Source organism: Struthio camelus, chromosome 10 (assembly GCF_040807025.1).
Source record: "Struthio camelus isolate bStrCam1 chromosome 10, bStrCam1.hap1, whole genome shotgun sequence".
NCBI classification, from domain to species: Eukaryota; Metazoa; Chordata; class Aves; order Struthioniformes; family Struthionidae; genus Struthio; species Struthio camelus.
This window is the reverse complement of record NC_090951.1, coordinates 7964276-7988212: the sequence shown is the minus strand read 5'-3', so window position 1 is coordinate 7988212 and position 23937 is coordinate 7964276. Positions and strand designations below refer to the sequence as shown.

At 40.5% G+C, this 23937-nt stretch overlaps 1 protein-coding gene across 3 annotated transcripts in view; it reads left to right on the top strand.

Moving 5' to 3' along the window:
* Nucleotides 1-306: 306 nt before the first annotated feature.
* Nucleotides 307-23937, top strand: part of VAT1L (vesicle amine transport 1 like) — a 74225-nt gene continuing 50594 nt past the window's right edge. Inside the window, exons 1-3 of one of the 3 annotated variants that reach the window (XM_009669502.2) lie at nucleotides 307-12247; nucleotides 19537-19666; nucleotides 23713-23928. In XM_009669502.2, the coding sequence (XP_009667797.1) occupies nucleotides 12039-12247; nucleotides 19537-19666; nucleotides 23713-23928 (555 nt within the window). In that variant the 5' untranslated portion in view covers nucleotides 307-12038. Of the gene's footprint in view, nucleotides 12248-12607; nucleotides 12998-13168; nucleotides 14123-19536; nucleotides 19667-23712; nucleotides 23929-23937 lie in introns of those variants that run through there. The other 2 variants (XM_068956218.1, XM_009669503.2) reach the window with 2 other exon arrangements.

Sequence of the window (23937 nt, the reverse complement as noted above, 5' to 3'; positions counted from 1 at the left end):
GCAGACAATCTCAGACCAGCTGTCTGTGAATGTGCTAGTTCCTAATGTAAAAACTGGTTTTGCCGGCTGGCAGGTAGTTTACTGTGTATTTATCCACAACTTGTCCTTTTTTCCTTTAATTAAGGTAGAACTGGAAGCCGCTTCTGAAAAGGTGACCTAATCAGTCAACCTGCTGGGAAGAGGGGGAAGGAGCAGGAGAAGGAGGAAGATGGCAGTAATGTGACCTGGGTTTCTGTGCTGCCAGTAGCAGCTACACTCCTGCTGTGATTCCAGCTGAGCAGTACTGCGTGGTACATTGTTTTCGTTGTTTCCTGATGAAGAGGGGAGGGAAATGGGGGGACGTTCATTTGCACAGCTACTCAAAACTCTCTGTGCTGAGGTATAGATGATGTAGAGGACATGGGTTGCTGCTCCATACAGCTATGTTGATTTAGTTAATTGAGTTGTCATGACAACTGCTTCATCTAAACTGCTACAGTGTATAGGCTGTCATTGGCACCTGACTACTCTAAGCAAACCATTATGCTTTCTAACAAAATTGGTAAACTCTTAACTATTTGGTCTGCTTACAAATAAAGAATGCAGTTTTAATGGTAGAAAACAATCAAGGACTTACTCCTTTTGTAGTATGTCACCAAAGTTTAATTTTAGTGACTATCAAGATAACTTCTATAAGTACGGTTTGTAGCATCAAACCAAGCTTGCCCAGAACGTTGCTGAAGAATGCCATTATACTCTCATGAAACCTAAGGGAACAGTAAGACGGAGAAAAAACTCATACAGTAAGTTTTTGCGTATATGTTGTAATAAGAATGGAAGCTTGACAAACAGTCCAGGAGCCTATTTCCTGCATGCATAGGGCTCAGAGAGGCAAAATGCAAGGTGAATTGTTACTTAAAATAAACTAAATTAAATCTCCCAGCTCAGATGCTTGCCATGTTAATTTGGGGTACTTTTCTTTGGTCTTTGCAAACTAAGTATCAAACCTGACATGAAAGTGACTTTCCATTCTGACTCTTACAATGCTCCCCCCTGGTATGTTCTAACTCCTCCTTCATTTCCTTTTGGGGAAGCTCTCTTCCAGAAGAGCTGGCATTTCATCTTGTAACCCACAAAATAGCTGGCATTTCATCTTGTAACCCGTAAAATATAAAACAATATAGAATTGTTCTGAACCTAGAAGATAAGCCAACAGTGAATCTCAAGAGATTGATGGTGTTTAAATGAGCCTCTGAGTATATAGTGTAGATGACTGACTGCTCAGTGTTAAATACACTCTAGCCTGAAGAAAAGACAGAGCAGTTTAAATTTGAGTCAAGGAATAAAATAATATCATTTTTCACATTAAGTGAATATTATTTCATTTAAAGGGGGCTAGGATTCCTTGTGATAATGCTTTCTAGTGAACCCAGTGGAAACTTTAATATCCCTGTCCTGGCAGAATCTGGCAAATACTCACAGCTTAAGTGGCATTCCTTGGCACAACTGGTAGCTGAGTCACTTTTGATGTGCCACTTGGCTTCATAGCTGAACAAAAGGACCATCCCCGTAACCACCTGTTTTTGCAGACTTTCTAGCTCCTGGCTCTAAGTGAACATAGGGTGACAATGGGTGGTTATGGCGATGCTCCTTTTGTTTGGCTCTGAAGCAAAGTGGCACAAGTTACTGAAGTGATTTTCAGGTTAGTAAATCCTTGCCTTTGGAAGTGCACTGTGCTGAGGCTCTCCCCTCACATCTGAAATCTAAGTTTTGGATGATGGGAAAGTGTCTGGAGGTAGAGAAAAAGTTGCAGCTTGGGGCACAGTCCTCGCTGAAGGGTGCTCTACCGTTGTTACAGCTCCCTGTTTCGTCCCTCCCTCAGCTACAAGGAAAGAGGTGGGAAAACAGTTAAGAGCAGAGATCCCATGCTTTTGCTTGTACTCAGCTTGGCCTATAAGAATAAAACAAGGATATTTTAGGGAAGAGGTCTGGGGTACCACATAGGTAATGAAAAGTTCTGTGAAAGAGATCATTGGGTAAAGAAAAATTTGGAAGCCATTCCTCCAAGTTCTTGCAGTAAGGGCGTACATTTTAATTTGATTGATGCTCTGGGGCATTTTAAGCTGCAGTAATTCCCCATTGCATTTCACAGTGTGACCTCAAAAAAAAAAAAAAAAAAAAAAAGGTGAGCCAAAACAACTGAGGAGACAACACCTTGCAGCAGGTTGTGGGCATGAGCAGCGAGCAGCTGAGGGAGGGGAAAGTGGGAATATTCTGAACTGCCGGAGACTTTGTCTTCGTGAATTGCAGCGTGATTTATAAAGGCTGAGTTAGTTCCTGACAGCTAATCTTCTATAACTCTTTGTGAACTAATATGTGCCCTTTTCCTGCCCAGCTGTGAGATAAAATGTGTTAGGCTAATTGAAAAAGACATTTACCTCACAAACGGTGCGGTCTGCGGATGTGCAATATCCATTACAGCAGCTCAGATAATAGGAAGTAACTCAGCAAGGCATCATAGGTATCATAGGCATAAATCAATAAGCAGAGAGCTGGAAGTTGTGAGTTAGGGGTGGTTTTAGGTTCTGCCACTGACTAGCTGTGCATACGCATGTTGTCTACGTTGTGATGCAGAGGTCATAAAGGCCCTGGACTGTTTATTGCAAGATCTACTCCACAAGGACTTCCTTCCTGGAAGGCACTGTTCAAAGCAGAGAGCAGTGATAAAGGGGAGTTGCTATGAGGATATATCATTGAGCATATCCTGTAATTCTGTTTCAGCTATGTCAGGAAGAAAATGTGTTAAGGATAAGGATATGCTGTTATTAGGCTGGACTAACCCTCTCAGAGTGGCCTATCCCTGATAAAGGAATCTCCCATTCTCCTGACAGAGAAATCCAGCTCCTGGCTGAGGTACTTGAGTCCCATTTTTCTGCTCTGGTAGGAACCTGTTCCTTCTTGGGGCCCATTCTGTCTCTCATACAGCAATGCATGACTGGCTTAATGCATTACTGGTTTTGATGTCAAGAGATCTTTAATTGGGTGACATAGGCATGTCAATTTCCTCTTATTTTTATTATGGAAATAATCTCTTTCCTTTTAGCTTCAGTTGTTCCGGTTCTGACATTGCTCATTAGCTGCGTGGCTGTGATCACTGTGAATTTTCATCAGAATCTTTGGTAAATTCTTGGAAGTTCCTTTCCATGTTTGACAGTCTCGTCTCATTTCTTGGCTCTACTTTTTTTTTATTTGAGGATCGTTTTGGTCACAAAACTTGCTGTTGCCTAGCCATTCAGGAAGCCTACTGATATGTATTCTGTTCAGTTGTTTCTATAGAATTTTTGAAGCTTTCTGCAGAGGTCAGCCATGATAACTCACATTTCTCTCATGCGCTGTGCAGCTGGGTATCACTAAAGAAATTGTTCTGTGTCACTGGTTGTTTTCACCTGCAGTACCACAGACATCTGAACTTCCATTCTGCTATTTAAAAGATTTCTTGTCTGTCTTACAGGAATGTTTTATTTGGATAGGAGCTACATTTTCAAAAGTAACTCATGAACCTTCTCTGAACAACTTCATATGGATTACTCTTTTGATGTGCTTGCTTCCCCCAAATGATATCAGATTCTTTAGGTTAGTTGTGTCTTTAGGGCAGTGTCTTCTCTCTTAATTACTTCACACTCCCACCCATACTGCGCTCTCATAATATAGCAAGTTCCAATCACAATGTTGTCTTGTGAAAACTCTTATAACAAGATAAAAATCCTACAATACTGACTTTTTGGAGCACCATTGATCTTCTCTGAATCTAGCTAATAATAGCTTATAGGTTCTTGCTCCTCTTTTAACTTGATTAACACAACTGTGGCTTCACCTTTTCTAAACTGCAGAAATTAAACCCTTCAGTTAAAAACATGAAAGTAGTGCAGGCCTCTTCTACTAAGGAGGTGACTCCAGGTTGACAAATTCCTTTCCTCATGGTCTTCTGGGATTATATGTGCCTGACAATCCCATTGAATTTGAGGACTCTGAGGAAACTGGGACAGCATTCAACAGAACTAATTCTGATGCCTCAGCTTAACCAAGGTAGTATCGGCATTTGGATCTGATTTAGCAACACAACCTCTGTTGTGCTCCACCTTAGGTTCCAGATACTACTCAGCATCTTCACATTTAAAGATGGATGCTGGCTAATTTCCTGTCATTAAAGGACATTGCTCAGCTCAGGACTAAAATATTAAGCAGAAAAGTTTCTGTTTATTATTCTTATGCAACAAAAAGGAAGAGCTTTTCTATTTGGATAGTTCAAAATACTGATTTCCCTATGAAATTTCAATTTTCTTCATTGTGACTTCGTTCTCCGCTTTAGCACTTGCTGACTTTTTTTTTCAACTGTATCTATAGACTGCACTTTGAATTACATTGTTTTAAAGAGTAACGCAAATGCCAGCACTCATTTGGCCTACCTTACACTGTGATTTCATAAAGACAAAGTGACTCTTTGGCTGCATTCCATACTGTTGCCTAAAACAGTTTTCAATTTTAATTTAAATCAGCTGGCATATCTACCAGCAAGTCTTGAGATTTAGAACCCTCCCAAACTGAGGAAGAACCAAGCTGCATGCTCAGGAAGTAGTTATGGCGTTTTCATTTTACCTTAACAGAAAAAGATTTATCAGGAGTTCCTAAATTTTCTTGCAGTGTTTTTAGATTGGACAAAAGATCCGGTAAATGATTGTGAGATAGTTGGTATGATCTAATCCTTCTGTGTTAAAGATCATTTCATCAAGACTTCTAAGCCCTTCAGCATTGTCTCAAAGACAGAAATTTCAGAAATGCATAGAGGTTACATTGATGCAATGGTAGTAAGGAGCCCCACTTTGATTCCTTAGCTGGAGTTTCAAAGTCTAATGTCCTGTATGGCCAAGTTCTCCTATCAAAATTGGAATCTGTCATCACAATTTCTAGAAGGAGGAAAAAATAGATGCTTATCTTATGCTTTTTCTTCCAAGATGTGTTGTCTATCTGGAGTCCACAACAACATTCTTCCCTGCTAGTCTCTTGCCACGTAGATTTTATGTCGGTGACAAATGTGAGAAAGCTGTATGGGCTCTGGACTCCTGATTTTTTTTTTTTTTTTTTCCACAGAAGTTCTAAATTCACTTATAGACTCGAGTCCAGCAAACAAGATCAGATTTCTCAAAAGACTGGAATGCTAAAGAGTTATTTGTCGTGGTTGCAATTATGAGGCTTTGCTATGCAAGGTTAGCCTTAGTCTTCACTCCAGAAATTACCTTTGTCTAACACTTCGCTGATTAATACAGAAAAGCGCATTGGTAATTAAGTCAATACTTCTTCATACCCTAAGAAACACTACTAAGAATACTAAGAAACAAAGAGAACGGCAGTTAGTCCTCTTCTGTAATAAACACTAATATTGGCAAACTGGCTCATTTTCAAACTAGAATACTCATTATTTTCCTCTGCTTTGAAATATAGCTACAGAGGCAATAGATAGGTCATAAAACTTAAGCACTTGTTCTAGCAGTATTATAAATGTTGGGTGCAGTGCAGTTATCAATCTCATAAGCTTACCTAAAGTGCTTCACTAGTATGTGTAACTGTAGTCTAAGCGCCCACTTTTCTAGGTAGGAAAGGAGTTAAGATTTTTCAGGCTTGGTTCATACCTTTCTAATTTACCATTTTCTCCATTAAAATTACTATTCAAGAAAGCTATTTTGAGTGATGTGGTAGGCATCTGTCTTTGTGGTTGTAAAACCTTATCGCAGACTCGTGTGCTGTCATACAGTGTTTCTGCCAGCCCAGGTGAGATCTAGCGTAGCAGTTTTGAAATGAACAACTCTGTTAGCATGTTAACAGTGCTCAGAGTAAGCCAATCTCCTAATAAGCTGGGATTTATGGAGGATTTTTTGTTTGTTTTTATCTCCTGTTGGACTGTAGAAGACAATGCAGTGGAATGCTCAGTTGGTTAATTAAAATCAATGACCCTTGCCTGAGTTATAAAGTGGCAATGAGCTACTGAACTCAATAAAAGCAACAGTTTAAGGGTAGCATGAATCATGATAAAACACTCCAAAGGAAGCACAGTCATTCTCAAGAGCATCCTGTTCCTCCCCTCAAAAGGCCCATCACAAAAGGTAAAATTAGAGTGGTACCAAAAGCTGCATCAAGAGTGTATGGGGAAAGGAGGAGAGATCTCTGTTGTAAACCCTACGGAAATTCTGTGCTATGTCAGAGCACTCACAAGAGCTGTAAATTAGTGTAATGCCTTCAAGCTTAAACTCCAGCTTGATGCTTCAGTTGCTTCCAGAGCAGCAAACCTCATGTTCCACGCTCTTGGACTTTAACTTTAGAAACATGCAAAACAGAGCTGAGCTCAGCACAGTAAACCTAAAAGCTCAGAATTGTGTTTTGAGCAGATTCAGAGGCATAAGGATATATATACACATAGAAATATATATATTTAGTAAGGAAAAAAGCATAGGCCACAAAAAGGTAAAGCAGCCTGGCAATTTGTAGAGGTGAGTTTGATCAAAAATACAATGTATTATTAGATGTAATCAGTCTGGAAGACAACGTTCCCAGACAGATGCTCCTGATGATATTATGCACTGTGATATAGTTACCTAACAAGGGGATATCTTTCTCAAACTTTTCTTCTTCATTGACTGAGTTCTTCTGTACACTTAAGCTCTCTTGTAAAGTTCAGAGACATTATTTTTTTCACAAGCTTCCTCTAACAAGTTACTCTGGTTCCATAATCGCTGAGACCAAAGTGACTCAAAATGCCAAGCGGGATTACTCTTTCTCATTGCCTAGAGTTACACAGAATGAATAAGTACATAAAGTACCTCCAGGCACCTAAGGCCACAGTAATATCAACTGGAGACTTGGGAACTTGTGTCAGTAATTTTTATTTTTCCTTTAGATTACCTGAAAGAACAAGGTATGAAAAACATGATGAATCTTTTTGGAATTCAAGGAGGGCATTATAATATCCTTAAAAAGTCTGACGGTATTTAGCACTTGTACAGTACTACAAGTGAATTGTAAATCTGTGTTACCACTCTTCTTAGTTCTGTGGGGTAAACCTGATTCACCTCAGCTTTATAAACAGGGGAACAAGTCATAAAGAGTTAAAATGATGGAGTCAGGACAACATAGCAAGTCTGCTCACGTTTTCAGTGATGCTCTTCCAAAATGACTTTTTAAGCCATGACATTACTGATGTACCCTTCTCCGGTAAATTTGTTCATTGTGATTTACTATGTCTGTAATTGTTTGCCAGTGTCACACCCTTTTTCTCGTAATTTCTCAGAGCTGAATCCTAAAAGGAAACATACAGCTTCAACTCAACTATCATAAATAGTATAATAGAAATTTTGTCTTCAGTGTACAAAATGATGCGTTCCGAAAACACAACAGAAGCATTAGAATGTGCAGCTATCAGGCAAAGATACTGAGCAGTGTTTTTTTATTCTACAGTGTTTTCCGTTTGCCCAGCAAAACAGACAGTATGATTCTAAAAATGAATATATAAAAGAAGTTTCATTAAAAAGGGTTATTTTGGTCTGTCCATGTCTCCTTACAGCTATCAACACCATGATTAAAAGTTTTGCAATCTATTTAAAAGTTGTTTTAAATCTTATCTCTTGAATAACAATAATGTGATCTATTTATTTAATTTATTTTATTCATCACTGAATTATCTGAGCACAATTTATGTATAAGACAAATGATAAAATGATGAAGAAATACAGTAACTGAGCAGTCAACAGGATAAGTCATTTTGGCCTTGCCAAATCCCATGTGAATGCTTTGATTTCTTTTCTTCTTTAATTTAAAACACAACACATTTTCATTACTCCTGATGATTCTGAGGAGCTTTAAACTACTTCTCTCTACTGAAGGGAAATGTGCAGTTCTTTTCAGTGACTATAAACAGAGAATTGCTTCATTGCTCCTGTGATTCATACATAGCTCTACCACTAAGAAAAAGCCCCCAGCAAAGATAAAATAAAACAGTTATCTCAGTGTGAATTAACCTTAGGAAATAGAGGTCTCTTTTGGTTTACACAAACAAACAAACCTAAAATAAATCTAGCATCCTGTATTCTTAGAGCTTCCTTCCTTAAAAATTTCTTGCTCTGTTAATACATTCTATACACAGATATGGGGGGCAGGGGAGTCAATAAAACCATTTTCCATTGATAATATATGTCATTATGGGCTATAGGTTATAACAACAGCCAAAGTAGGTATTCTGAACTTGCACTCAAAACATAATACATCATATGCATCTTCTGTCAAGCAATATGGATGTTGTATAGCACACAAAGCTGTAGGGAGAAGACATAGAATATGAAAAGTTAAGGGAGTCCTGAGGATTTATTTTCTCTTCCTGCACTACACAGAATTTCTTAACAGTAGACTGTTAAGAAAATAATGTTTTGGAACACAGCACGTTTAAAAAAAAATGCTATGTTTATGCATTAAAGTGGCCAGAATAAATTTCAATATGATTTGGGTGTTTCTTACAACTACTGGGAAACTGCATCACTTAGCTTAAATATTTTTTTAAATCCTTATGCTTTGAGAGAAATGTGACTTGATTTATGCCCCAGAGAGAACAACTGAGCTAAAAGATACAGTATTATCCATTCTAACCAAGGATTTGGTTTTGCCATCCATGTGTTGCTTATTTTGAGCAAAGTGATTAGCCCATCATTCTGGGTCCTAGATCTTGTTCCTCCTAAGAAGGGAAACAGATACAATGATTTCAAGTATTTCTTGAATGCAAACCTTTTTGTTGTTCTTCTTTCAAAAAAAATGGACGCAACCTACAAAAGAAGTATCTAATAATGGCTCTTTTGCACAAAGTTTCATTTTTTTTAAATCTCCACACAGAATCAAACCTTACTTCTAACTCATTGCTTTAGTTGTTGACTGCCCTTTCATGTGTTTCCAGTAACACCTATTGCTGCAGGTGCCTTACTCCAAAGATGTGGTAATACCCATTTGGATTTAGTCTGAATAACTGCTTCCCCTCACCACCAGTTTCAGAGATGTTTTTCCCCAGCCCTCAGAACAACGTCTGTGATGAAGACTAGTTTGTCCCTGATATAATCACACAGGTTTCAGTAGGTTCTTTTGCTGAATAAAGGTTTATGCTCTGAAAGAAACGGATCTGACTCTGAACAAGAGACAGCTGACTGTAACCACCACCGTTTATTCAATAGTTCTGTTTTCTGTCTCCTTCTAGATTAGGGTTTTAAAAAATCGCTATTGCAAAGAAGGGCTGCTGAACAGGTATCACCAACTTGACCAGCAGATAAAGATGGTGATTAAGGAACTCCTAATTCCCCTTTGTTCAGATTCTGACAACAGGCTCACGAATATGCTAGCTACTTAGCTACACCCATCAAGTTCAGTCCTACATTTTCGCTTTGAAGGTCTAATCTACCAGCCACTGAAGTCAATGGAAATCCATTATAATTCAGTATGTTTTTGTTTAAGTCTTAAGTGATATTAATGTCTGTCCCATAACCTGTTTCTAGAGTGGTAAAATTTATACTCAATTGTCAGAATAAATCCTGGTTGTACATCTTAGTGTAACCTTCTGTACTGTATCATGTCATATTCTTAAAGAAGTGGTTATGAATTACATCAAAACAGTGGAATGAGGATTATGCAAAAATATCTGTTACCTCAGTTACTAAACTGACGTAGGCAAACACTGGTTCTGGCTATCATAAGCAGAATATTATGATTCTGTAAAATGGACATCCTTCAATCATTTTAACTTGCAAACAATGTATGGTTAAAATCACTTAAGATAAATTACCTTTGGTTCTGGACCAAAGAGGAATAGAGATAGATTTAAATCATTATTAATAGAGTCAGTCAAGAAACTCCCAAGTCATCAATATAAACTAGGACTACAGTTGCACACAAACAACTGCAAATAAAGGCAGTTTCAAGGTCCAAGTTTGCTTCTTCTGGATGTTTCAGACCATTGAAGTGATGAAGTGAGCTGCCCCACAGCCTCTTCATTATCCTGGATGTCATTTAGTTGACGCGGACTATCTGCTTTACTTTCCTCGGTCATTCTGCACTTTGCCATTCATTTGAGTTAGAACAGTAATAAGATGCCAACCGAGTAAATCATTTAGAATCAAATGCATGTTATTCTTTATTCAGCTGCTGCTCGCCTGGTCATGCATTCAGATGGCCAGATCTAAAGTGACAGAACTTTGTATTCCTTTTCACAGCACTGAGTTAGCCAAGTATAGCTAACACAGGGAAGGGAATATTCACGTTTTTACCAAGGGAGCAAGGGAAGCAAAAACACTTCCTGACCTTTAAAATGGTTACATGCCTCCACAAGCTGCTATCAAATGAAGCGGATGGCATTATTTTAATATGTCACACAGAAAATTCTCAGTAGTCTTAATGAGCTATTTTCAAATCTTTGTCTGAAATACATCTTAAGGACAACGTATGAGGGATTTAAGGCATCAGACTTCACTTTTGATGAAATATGTTTGAACTTATTGAGATAATGAAGCTACTGAGGCTTCCTCATGGCTAGTATTTGTTCCCATTTGCTCCTCATGTGTTTACTGCAGTTTACTGCTACCTTTCTAACAGGCTTAGATATCAAATTTTCTTTTAAGAAATATTTTGTCTGCAAATTTTTTAAAGACTAGGCAGAAAACTCTGAAGCATTATATACTGAGAATAAGTGTGAAGAATCTGAAAAATCTGTCCACCCCTCCAGTATCTGATGTTCATTAATGTGAATGAAAATATCTTACCCCATTACTTTATTACAGTTACTATTAAAATATTTCCAGTTCTTCCTGCCTCTAAATAAAATATGCTGGATACAAAATCCAGTATGGAATAAATACATATCGTGAGATTAAGGAATACGAATGAACTCCAACTGCAACAACTTTGCAGTCCAGACACGGCGATGCTAATCCCTATCACAAGTTAGAAAAGTCCTGAAATTTCTTAGAAAGAGTTCAGTTGTTGCAGGGGTGTTGATACAAGAGCTGTGGCCATAAAGAGATTCATGAGAACACTAGCTATACCCACAGCACGCTGCACTGAGTTTTGAAGCCCTATACATACATCCATAGTTTTAGGTAAGTAGTGGACTTACTCAGGCCTAAGGACCAGCTACAAAATGGTGTAGGCACCTAATACAGAACTTACAGACAAAATTTAGCCACCTACAAAACCACAAGTAATGATCTTCCAACTCTATGTTCAGCTGTCTCCTAACACTGGAGGCACTCATCCTCATTAACACAGGACTAAGGTCATTTGGACTAAGTGGTGGCCTGAGCCTTATTATGGCCTGGAAACCAGGCAAGTCCCTCGTGTGAGTCTCTGCGAAGCTCAAGCTAGTAGGTGTTCTTACAGCACATCCAATACTCGCTTTAAAGGATTAAGTTCCCCACAAAGTCCAACCACCCCCTGTAGCTCAGCAGATAGCATCAATTACCAATTAGACACCCATTGTATGAAGGCTTAAATATTTATTACAGCAGTTTCAAACTTGGGTGTCTTGCTGGCAAATGTGTGTGTCAGCCATGAGGCTACTGTCCATCTGTGTGTTCTCTGATGCAGAGAACATTAACTTAGCCCAGAGAACAGCTTAAGGACATGGAATTGGTCAGGAACAACTCTGCGTGCCTAGGGCTTTGGTGACTGGAGCACAGCCCTGAAGGTGATGTGGCTTTCAGTCCCTCAAGTGGGAAAGGATTTGAATTTAAGGCTCAGGCACCCTAGGTGGAGATTTAAATTGTGATGGGGCATAGTGGGGGGAAAGATGTTGGAGCGAGGCTGGTCTGACCAGATGCGGCTCCTGGGCTTTACAGGCAAGGTAGGCAGAGGAGTACCTGGCCTGTGAACCCCCACGACCCTCGAGACCAGCACCAGTCAGCCTGGCTCCGTTTGTCCTTCCAGGGCGTTAACATAGGAGTGGATCAATTCTAGCTGCTCCCACGTTAACAAGTTGAGAGCCGATGACAGGCTGCCTAGAGGCACCTGGGTCCTGCCTCAGCAGAGGCAGACTTACAGCTGGACGAAGCCGGGCTCCATCTGTCCCGTCGCCCTGCGCCCGCTTTCGCACACGAAGCCGGCTCGTCCCTCGTGCTTTCAAACACGCAGCAGCCTTGGTCACCTACTGCTCCTCTGGGACCGCTTGCTCCAGGCTTGTGCATCAAGGCTTTGGGTAAAATGTCAGCGTTTGGGGGGGGGGGGTCTTTCTGGCTCCACAACCGAGCGGGAATGGAAGCATCTCCACGAGGAGACGGGCTGGCGGCTCCATCGCCTCAGGCGCGTCGCTCGCGTTTGCGGCTCTAGCCCCTGAGGAGAGGAACCCCGCAGGTGTCTCCAGGAGGCCGGCTGCCCCCCGGGGCCGCCCCCGGCCCCTCGGCAGGTTCGCGGACTGGACCGGACCGGACCGGCCGGGCCCCCTCAGCCCATGTCTGCGCGGGGCTCCCGGCGCCGAGAGCCCCCCACCCCCACTCCGCCCCGCTGCGGCGGCCGGGCGCGGACACGGGGCCGCGGGGGGCGCCGCGGGGCCGCCACGCCGAGGCGGCGGATGGCGCTGCGCCGCTAATCGGTGCATTGCGGCGGGCGGGCCGCGGCGCGGCGCGGCGCTGCGCGGACACGGGGCCGCGGCCATTCCAGACGGCGGCACCGCGCGCTGCGCAGGAGGAGCCGGCGGGAGCCGCCGCCGCCGCCGCGCCATGGCCAAGGAGGGAGCGCAGCGCGCGGAGGAGACGGAGCAGATGATCGAGAAGGAGGGAGGCAAGGAGGCCGCCGAGGGCAGCGCCGCCGGCAGCCTGCGCGCTGCCGACGCCAAGGAGATGAGAGCCGTGGTGCTGTCCGCCTTCGGGGGGCTCAACAAGCTCCGCGTGTCCAAGAGAATCATGCCGGAGCCTCGGGAGGGCGAGCTCAAAATCCGCGTGAAAGCCTGGTCCAGTATCGCTCTCTGTGTGCTCTGGCGGGGGGTGTCGTGTCGTGTCGTGTGGTGATGCGCGGTGCGGTCGCGGCGCTTGGTTTCCCGCGCGGCCCCTCGGGCAGGGCCGGTCCGCGCCGGTTTGGGCCGGTCGCGGCCGGTGGCGGGGCGCGGGGCCCCCCGAGCTGAGGAGAGGCGGGAGCTGCGGCAGCAACTTCCCTCACTTGTGGCTTCGCCCCGGGCGCCGAGCCGCGCTCGGCGCTGCCTCCGCGGCCGCCCTGCCCGCCGGCTCCCCCCGCGCCCGTCTCGCTGGGCCTCCATGTCCCCTCGGCGGCGCCCGGCGGACCCGGCAGCGGCGGGTCTAACGTTGAGGAGCCGCTTGGTAGCGGGCGAGCACGAGGGAGAGAGCTGTCAGCGCTGGGCTGTCCGCAGCAGCTAGGAAGGAAGGGGGGGGGGGGGAAATTAACATTCATTTTCTGGGTAGCAGCTGGGAGAAATGAGGGAAAAACTAGCCAATTGTATCCTTTTGTTTTTTTTTTTTCCTTGAGAAACGTTAATGCAAGCTTTTGTGCGTTGCCGAGCACCTGTTCCTTTCCCTTGTAGCATTAGCTATTATTTTTCTCCTGGGAATCGCTTATCTCTGTCACTGTCATTTTTCTTCAGAGCTTGTGTGACAGCATAGCTGGAGTTGAGGATAACTTACCAGTTTTTAATTCCTGTGCCTGGCTGATAAGTGGCTAGCGATCTGGTAGGATCCTGAATTGAGCCTTCCTAGAAGGCTGATTTCTTTTTCCAGGCAATTGGAGCAGACTTTTCTTCCTAGATAGCCAGTTCTCAGTGCACATGTTCCTTCAGGAAAATGAGATTTTTTTTTCCCTTTCAAGGGACAGGAGACAACATTAGGCTCTTATTACACAACTCAGTGCATAACAAAGACCAAATTAATCACACCTAGATAAAGAGTTATCTTCTGTTGTCTCTGTTATGTAAAAATCTTGATGCTTCTAGCAAGTAAATGCCAAGGTGAAGGCAGAGTTGTTTATTTTATAAATGACTGGCACTGAAAGTGATGCTGTTGAAGGGCGGAGAGTTTGCTTTGAACAATGTAGCCAATGGATGTGCCTCAGATCTTGGAGCACTCAGGTAGGTTAACAAAGCTGAATGTCTCTGCCTGTTTAGGCAGTGGCTTTTCCATCTTGTGTTTATCGGAATCATAAGGTTTGCGACCTGTGCGAGTATTTCTCCCCACCTCGGTGTATCACCCATGAAAAGTAGTGGTATCCATCCGTCTGAAAGAAAAAATAAGAGATGAAAGGCTGGTATTTTTACCTTCTCTTTTGTTTTTCCCTAATAGTCACAATAGGAAATGCAAGAAATACCAGGCTAGGTGATACTGAATATAAGAAATATTGGTAGCTTAGTAGCTGTCAAGCAGCTCATTTTGCTGTCAGGCAAGGCTGTCATTTTGCTTGAGAGGATGTGCTGCTGTCTTCTGAGTGGTATTTTTGAGCTATTGAGTTAACAGAAGTTAATATTCAAAATTTCACGTGTTCTGAGCACATGTGGACGTATTCCTTTTATATGTCTGAGGGATTTACAGCATTCTTCAGTACCTGCATGAATTCCCATTTCTTCAAAACAGTAGGTATGTGTGTATCACAAATAAGTTATCTGCAAAAGAACCCTTGGCTGTAAAATAGAAATATTCAGCCCTGCTGCAATGACAGTTGCTTCCCAGGGTCATGTTACAATTAGTGAGCCGCAAGAGTTGTACGCTTGCTGTTTATGACATCAGTAGAGCCTCTCAACTGCTTCATAGTTGCTGCCAGATAAAATACAATACTCTGCATGTTTTTGTAGCTTCCTTTCGTGCTGGAGGAGCCTGTAGGCTATGTAGTCTACTTGTTGTTCCCAGCTGCAAGCGGCCACAGGGATGAAGTGTGATTAGGGCAGCAAAGTTTGCTTCGAAACAGGGCAAAACTCAAATTGCTGATGATCTTGTTCTAAGTTTGTAAATATAGAAGATTGATCAGGGTGACACTGGACTTACCATCTAGTCTGGGAGACTAGGTGAGAAAAATGTCTTTCTGCTTTGTCCAGTATAGTATACGCACTAATGCACAAAGTGCAGAACGTGTCAACGATGAGCTGCTCCAGTAAGCCATGCTGATGCTAAGTAATGTCTTTAGTTAACTCAGTTTTGCAGTTGACTGTCATTATAGAGGTAACTTGGGGAGAAAATGAATCTTCTTTATTTTAATAACAATATGTGAATATATGATATATAATACGCGTTGGGGATAAAAAGTAGAAGTTCGTGTTTGGTCTCTATTCACTGAGGAATGAAACAAGTTTAATTATATGTATACATTTTGTATGTATGGAACTATTAATAGAGGAGATGGAGGTTATGTTGCTATTAGCACTGAGCCAGATGAATAATTTTTTGAAGATCTGGAATATCAGTGATCCAACTGAAAATGTCTCAGTTGTGATGAGTCATATGTTAGCCTCATTTAGTGACTAAGAAATGGAACAGCCATCGATGTCCGAGCTGAGTCACAGCTTCTGCATGTTTCCTGAAATCATTTTTGATTGATAATGACAGAGAAGTTAAAATTGCTGTATTTGTATTATAATCTGAAGCCTGTAAAATACTGGTATGTATACTGTTTATGAGATCAGACAAATAGCTAGAACAAACCAAAATGGATATGTCATATAGGATGTGTGAATAAGAAACGGTCTCCTGTAATTACCTCCCTTTTAAATTTTTTTTTCTCTATTATAATTATTTCTTCCTTGTGATGCTATACATGTGCGTCATAAGGAACAAAGCAGAAGTGACCCCTCTGACTTCTTGGCGTTTGTGAGATAACAGCACTTTAAAAAAAGCCAGTAGCAAATAAAAGAAATCCTATGTATAGCAGAAGTAGGACAGTGTATCAATTTTATTCTTAAAGGGAGTTTTGTTCATATATTGTGGGTGTCTCTAGATAAAAAGAAAAGTGTGAGATCTGATCATGAAAAAAAAAAAGTGGAAAGTTTTAAGATTTTAAGGCAACTTGCTGGCCAAGGTAAGAAGAAGGATATGTTTAAGAATATAGAACTCAGTACTCTTCTTACCTGCTCTGTAGTACTTAATTGACTTAAGTAATTATTTTCAGTAGAGACTTACAATGAAATAGGAAAAACAGTTAAATCAGAAGCAACACCTCTCTAAACTGGAGCATGGAAGACAGTCTGCAAGATTTGGTGTTTTGCAAGGTATTGGACATCCTAGATTGGATGGGACAGAGCAAGGAGAAGAAAGTTGACCACTCCAGTTCTGACAGTGAAAGCAGTCTAGAATACAATATTGTGTCCCCAGCACTTGCCGTGTGTGTGTGTGTGTGTGTGTGTGTGTTATTTTTTGTTTTTTTAAAGGCAGCAAGGCTAAACTGAGAGAGAAGAAAATGTCATTCAAGATCCTGAGAACTGATGTTAAGCAAGTCATTGCAGAGTTAGAAAATTAGATCTAAACATAATCCTATGTTTGATAAACTCTGCTCCCAGAAATGGACAGAAAGTTCAATCTGTGAAGTTCATGCTAATATCCTTGCCTTTTCACAGAAAGGTTCTTGTAGAGCTCCTATGTCAATATGCTGATCCTGGTAATTTGTATCCTTCTGTATCTTAATTTACATCTAGCTCTTGATTTGGGATTGAAAACACACTTATGACTGCAAGGAATTGTGCCCTTTTTCTCACTGGTCCAATTTACACTTACACTTTCCTCTCTGCATATGCCTTTACTTAAAGTTCAAGAATCACTTGATTGAACCCACTACACATCAGAACAAGCTATGCTGGTTTGCACTAATACAAGAAATAAATTATATTTATTCTCTAAAACAATCACTCTTCATAAGACAGGTTGTCCTGTGATATTCTGTGCAGCCAAACTTCCATTTTCCCATATCTGTTTCAAGTTGAATTTTAATGAGGGATTTGATAAGGTTGGATGTCTTGGAGATGGTTACTAAAGTAGCTGTTCATCTTTGGGCCCTGTAGCTTATTCAAAGGGGGTGGGGGGGGGGGAAGGTTTGCTGGTTACCATAGAATCCAATTGTGCTTTCAGCTCCCTTGTTATTGATAAACCTTGTTCAAATCTGACTTGCATAATAAAATAATTTATTTCTCACCTTATTTGAAAGTGTAGAGGAATGAAACTTCTTGTAGATACACAGATATCTGCATCTTTTTGATAAACTTTAGGTAGCCAAAATGCATGTATGATACAGCAGTGCGGGATATAAAAACATGTAAATCTATAGGAAAGTAAATATGAAGTGAATGAAGAAGAAACTATCTAGGAAGTGACTAGAAATAACTGCAAATCCAACACTTGCTATCTCAGCTAGCAGTTAAAATGATTAAAAACATGAAACTTAAGTAGTATGTACCTGCGTAGTGTATTTTCTTACCTTATCACATCTGTCCTGGTATCGTGTACTACTTTCTCTCCTTCTCACATCTGTCCTAGAATTACATTTTGTAAGTTTTTTGGAACAGAGGTGAACTTTTTTATTAGCATTTCTGCCTTTTATTGAGGATAAAGACCCGGAAGAGAGATCCGGAATTAGAGAAGAACTGAATTACTAATATTATGTCATTAGATGCAAAAGCGAATATGTGCCCTTTCAAAAACTGACAAGTTATTTCATAAGAATGAGTGTTTATAGAAGAGATGCAATAATGTATGTAATATTATGTCATTACCAAATAGTTGGGGTCTTTGCTCCAACTGTCTGTCTGCTCACTGCCTCCTCACTATGCATGTTCCTACACTGATTCATTCATCACAGTTCTAACCCCAGTTGCTCTTTTTAGGAAGAATGTAGGAAAAGTTAGTTAACTTTTTGTAAAATGCTCAAAACGTGGAAAGGTCTATTCAAAAGATCATCACTGAAGTTGATGCGCACAGACAGCGCTTGCCACTAAGTATGTAATGTTTCCTCCTCAAATGAGGACTGCCTCGCAGGCATTTTGTTATTTTGTTATTCAGCATTTCTTGTCTCTATATCGACATTATAGTGGCAACATAGAAGCGTTAGCCACTGGATGGGAAGTAGCCTTTCCAAAGATCATTTCAAAGCTCCCAGCCTCATTGTGGCAAACTTTTTACATGGTAAGTGTAATGAGCTTTGTGCATAAGCATGTGGGTTTTGGGGTGGTTCCCCCTGCTCTGAGTTGTCAAGCTAGATCATCAAGGTCACTTTTTTTTTTTCTTTTAAAAATAATCTGTAATCCTGCTTTTACGCAGCTAAAAGTTGTTAGATCAAATCTCTTTAAAAACCTACACCACAATTACAGATGTTTAAATTAGGTGGGATTTCCTTTTATTTCCCAGTGACCTACATCTCCCTGTGAATGCTGCCCTGTCTTCATGCTTAGGTTTGAATCTATTCTGTCTTCTTGTTTATTGAGTCTGTTCGATCTCTGTGTCTTGATTAGTGTCTGACTAAAGCTCCACCTCGTAAATACTTGTGTACATGAGTAATTCTATGTATCCAAGCAGTTGCTGATTTCATATGCGCGAGTAGGACTGTCTGTGTGCATAGCTGCATAGCTTCATAGAGTTGGGGGAGTTAATATGCAGCAATTTCAGCTAACAATAAATACGAGGCTCTGTTTTAGAACAATGGACCAGTGCTGGAGCATATTTTAGCTAGTTAGGGGTATTAAAAGTTTTAACTGTGTGTATGGCATTTGTGCTAGGAACCAATATGTTGGGGCAGAGCATAAGCATGGTACCTTTTTTGGGTTTTGCAGCTATCTAGAAAAAGACAGCATTTTATTTTCATACAATTGGATAGCATATTAAAGACAAAGCAAAGATGCATCAAGACTTTAGCAAAACTGAGGCTACAAGAGAAAATCATTTTTTTAAGTGGCAACTCTGAAAGCACTCCAGAGACCCCAAAAACCTTCTGTAAAAACTGTCCAAAAATTGTCGAAGAGGAAGAGTTTAAAAACAACAACCTATTTGATGCTTAATAAGTTCTTGTCAAAGTTTGGGCTCCTGCCTGAGACAAATATTGAGAGTCATTCCTGGAGTCATTTCAAAGGTATCAGAGCAGTTACACCAGCTTGCTCGTGGCCCAGAACATCTGTATGTGAGGTTTATTTGTTTTTCAATAGAACGGGTTTTATTTAGCGGCTGGTGATGCATTAACAGAAATCATATTTTTTCATTTTCTTGAATTTTTTAGTGTTTTTTGTGAATTGCCACTTGTGACTCCTAAACAATTCATAAGCTTTGGGGTGCTCCTTAATGATAGATGTGGTTACCTTGCATGTGTGCTTCTTCCCAAGGCCTGTACAGCACTGGTGTAAGGTCAGCGTTCCATGCATGAAGAATATGAACGTCTGCTGGACCGTCCTTATGCTGTGGAGCCTAGGATTTTAATGCTGCCCTGAAGCTTTCTGGCTTTCCCGTCGTTCTGGTCAAGCTTTCCTCCTTTACTTTGATCTGTGGTAATAGACTTGATTTTATTTTTCCCTGTGTTTTACAGTGGTTTAAACTTTATTGATTTGATGGTGCGACAGGGGAATATTGACAACCCTCCTAAGACACCGCTTGTTCCTGGCTTTGAATGCTCGGGGATCATAGAAGCTCTTGGAGACAGTGTGAAAGGATTTGAGGTAATATCTTCTTTATTTTCAAGGCATGACTAATCACCAATTCACTGAGTATTTTGCCCCCAGTCCCTTCTATTCAACCAGTGACAGCAGCTTCCTCCACCATGTTGAGCTCTGAAAGGACAATTTTTCCTTGCTGCTTCCCAGGTATGAAAATGAGCTCTTGAATTAGTTTCTAAAGCCACTGCTATCATCTCCTCTAAATCCTTCCTAAAAAGTCACTGCTGTGTGCATATCCTGATGACTGAATAGGAACTGGAAAACATGACTGATATGCTTTAAGAAAGTAAAAGAAATTGAGTTAAGTTGTTAAGTTTCTTTGGCCATGTTTGCTATCATTGTTGTTGCTCTGTTCCTCAAAACCCACACGCTGCTGAGTTTAATTCCAATTTTTGATCTTGAGTTACCAAGATCTGCATTAAGTATAGCGTCTTACATTTGTGTGCGTTCATGTAGTACAGATAATGGAACTCTGACTCTGGATATATGACTTATTCTGATCACTCGGGAAAAGGATCCATTTCACCTAACAGAATAGTAATACATGAAAAATAGTTAAAGTATACAAGAAAGCTTTTGTAACTGGTTGGCATTATGTACTCTTCAGTACCTCTGTTACATACAAACAGTATTCTGTCCTATCTCATGTTCCATTATTGATGTTAAACATCTCTATTCCCTCAAAACTTGCACTTTATTTCCTACAGTAGGTATAAAAATTCTCAAGTAAGAAAGAACAGCTGATTTAACGCATATCAATCCTATCTTAGCTATTTGCTGAGTCAGTCGTGTCATCAAATAATTGCATTTTCTGAATTCTTATTGTATTTTTATCTTAAGAAGGCAATTACTTAAAATATCTTTATTTAAAGTTAACATACTTTTGCTTCTTTAGAAGAGTGTCAAAATTTCTCAGTTGAGTAAAGATAATGGCCCATTCAGTTTCCAGTAGGGTCTCAGTAATGAGCTCTCCACCTTTCCCCCCTCCTGCCCTGTCTCCTCCCCACAACAAAACATAGTCTTTCAACATTTTTGTGAAAAACAGTAACTAAAGGATAGCTTTGTTATTTGAAAAAAACTCCAGTGATTCAATTGTTCAGCTCTTGTATTCGGTGTTTTATAGTTCAACTTCATACAGAAGAGTATTCTGTGGCAGTAGTATAGAAAGTCTCTGCTCTAGATTCTTAGTTTAAAGTTCCTGCTATTTTTAAAGGCAGTCATAAGGTTATAGCATATGGTGTGTGTTTGAATGACTTTGCACCTGACTGCATGAATATACTGGATCTCTTTAAAAGTTATGTCTTAGAACTCACTGTAAAACCTGTTTGTGCTCTAGTGTACTCCCGGAAACTGAAACAAGTCAATTGAACCAATTAGCATTTTATTTTTTGCATATGGTCTACATAGCCACAGTAGTGTTTGAGTGACCTAGAAGGAGATCCAACACTCAAAAATAACTGCTCTACACAGATGTGAACCCATCAATAGGGAAATATACCATGCGGAAGAGAACATTCTGTCTGCTATTTCTGGAACATAGAAATGCTCATACACAGAAAAGGAGCACGCCGGATGCTTATCTTGTTGTTGATATACACTATCACCCCCATCCACAGTGACGGCAGGAGTGCCAAAGATTGCACCTTGCATCTTCTGGCCTTCTTTTGCTTTGTAAACCCCTGCCACTTCAAGTCCCATAAAAGTCATGGGGATTTTGTGCACTTGAAAAATTTGTCTTACTGGCTTTAGTCTGTACTGAGATAGTTTCTTGTGCCTGAGATATTGCCAGCCATTCACTGTCTTCATCTGCTGTGATTGCGTTATGGTATGACAAGTTAAGGCATTGAATGGCAGTTCATCTTGCCAGAGATGTGTAAGAAGGTACTTCACATTGAAGGAGAGCCGTGTTTTGCAATAGCAGTGTAAAATCCTATTTCTTCCCCTGTTAAAAGCAAATGTTGAATTTCTGCTGAGTTCAGGTGAAACAGGACTAATCTCTCCAGCTGTGGCGATGGTCCTCAGGAACTAAGCCCTAATCTGATATGAAGACTAAGCTCTGCATAACGTTTGTAGTAAAATGTAATTTTTATTATTGCTAAGAAAGAATCACCAAGAGGCACTTCTCTGTTCTGCTTTCTATTTGGTAATCATTTTTGTTTGTTTGCAAGGGTACAGGATATATTAACATCTTCACTGATTAATTTTACCAGAATTCAGACTTTAGGCAGTTCTCTAACAGCAAAAGAGAACTACAGAGTGGTTACCAGTAATGCACTGTTAATTTGAATGTATTTCTCAAAGGAGCAGGAATTTCAGTGAAATTGGAATGGCAGTTCTGTTCCTACATCTTCCTTCTAAAAGCTGGAAACCCTTCAGAACTGTTACCAGCACCTTAGCGTTTAGCAAACCCACAATATCCCAAAGCCAAAGTGATGACAAGTACTTGAGAGGCCAAAATGTTCCTGAGCTATAAACATTCACCTGAAGGCACAAAGTAAATGTTCTTTAGTCTTTTCCTGTGAAGTATAGTTGCAATAACCCCAAAATACTATATGTCATTTCCAAAATATTAGTGGGTAAAAGTAGAATATAAGATAGAGAACGTTGGGCAGATATGCAAATAGACAGAGGACTTCTGTTAATTTTATTTAAAATATGAAGTCCTGAAGTTTGATGCTATTCCTGCCATGTTACTTACATTGTGGTTCCGTTGAGGAACTCCTGTAATGGTTAAGAATGCTATTTTTATTGGTGTATTACAGAAAGGCCAAGAAGACTAAGAAAAGATACATAGGGGCTGTTGGGAACAAGCCACTGTCAGGAGTTTGTGAGAGTCATGCCTGAGAAGATTTTAATATATATTGGCCAAATATTGCTCACAGTGCCTCATCTAAGTTTTCCTAGTGGACCAATTTCTACTTTCATGCAAGTATTGCTTTCCAAGTCTGGTTGTGCCCCTGAAGAAACCTCAGAGCTCTAGATGTCTTGTTATTATTCTTGTCCATCTGTGGGGAGTCACAATCTCCGTTTTAAAAACCTGAAACTGCAATGCAGGCTATTATGCAAATGTATGAATTTGATGCGTCTGGACCTCTGAAAGGTTCCTAGGAGCAAACAAATGTATATAATAACATAAATCTTTATTTCTCCATAAAGAAATACCATATCATTGGTACATATTCTTTATAGAAATTGAGTAGGCAAAATTTGCATTAGAAGAGCATATTTCATTGCCCTTTTAAATCCTGGCAAATTGACTTTGTAGGCTTAAAGTGCCTCAGAATCCAAGGATACATTCTGATATTTAAGGGGGCATATTCAAAATTGCAGGTTCAAATTCTACTCTGTCACATGACTATGGAAATGACAATTCTTATGGAAATGTATTGGTAGAATCACTGTTATTAGAATAATAAAACTAGAGAAGGTACAGATCATGTTAGCTTCCACGTGAATGGTTCTTGAACTCTTTCATGTTATGCTCCGTCTAGCAGAGTGCAAGCTTCCCCTTCCCAATCCACAGAGGGGGGGAAAAAAAAAAAGAAGCTCATAAATTGGTGTGATGACTGAGAAAGCAAAGGGAAAATATGTCTTAGATGTAATGGTTTGCTTATACCGTGTACCTTATCAATATCACTGTAACTTTTGTTTTCTGTAAGCAGAATTTCAGTTATTGGTAGGAATTTGGTTTTCATTGTTTAGAGCCCCAATAGTAATTTAGAACCTCTACTAGAAAAAGATGACTAGTGCTAGTAATCCTGGAAGACTTCGTCATCAGAGAAGCAACATATCAAAGAAGCAGAGGTGGTTTTAATTGTGTTTGGATATTCTTGTTTTTAAGTTCAGCTTTTTAAATAAATACAATTGAAAAATGGCACAAGTCTGAAGCTGTGCAGCTTAACTACTATTTCATCAAAGGTGTAGAGCACCATTATCTTCACAATCGGTCTGTCATCTGCAGCTCAAACAGGAGAGGCGCATGTTTTACTACTTGTGTTCTACAGTTGCAGTTGCAGCTGTATCATCAACATTTTTTTCCTTCTGTGTAGATTGGAGACAGAGTCATGGCTTTTGTAAACTACAATGCATGGGCTGAAGTTGTATGTACCCCAGTAGAATTTGTCTACAAGATCCCAGATGACATGAGTTTTTCTGAAGCTGCTGCATTTCCTATGAACTTTGTAACTGCCTACATGATGCTCTTTGAAGTTGCTAACCTAAGAGAAGGCATGTCTGTGCTGGTTCACTCTGCAGGAGGTGGAGTGGTAAGTTGG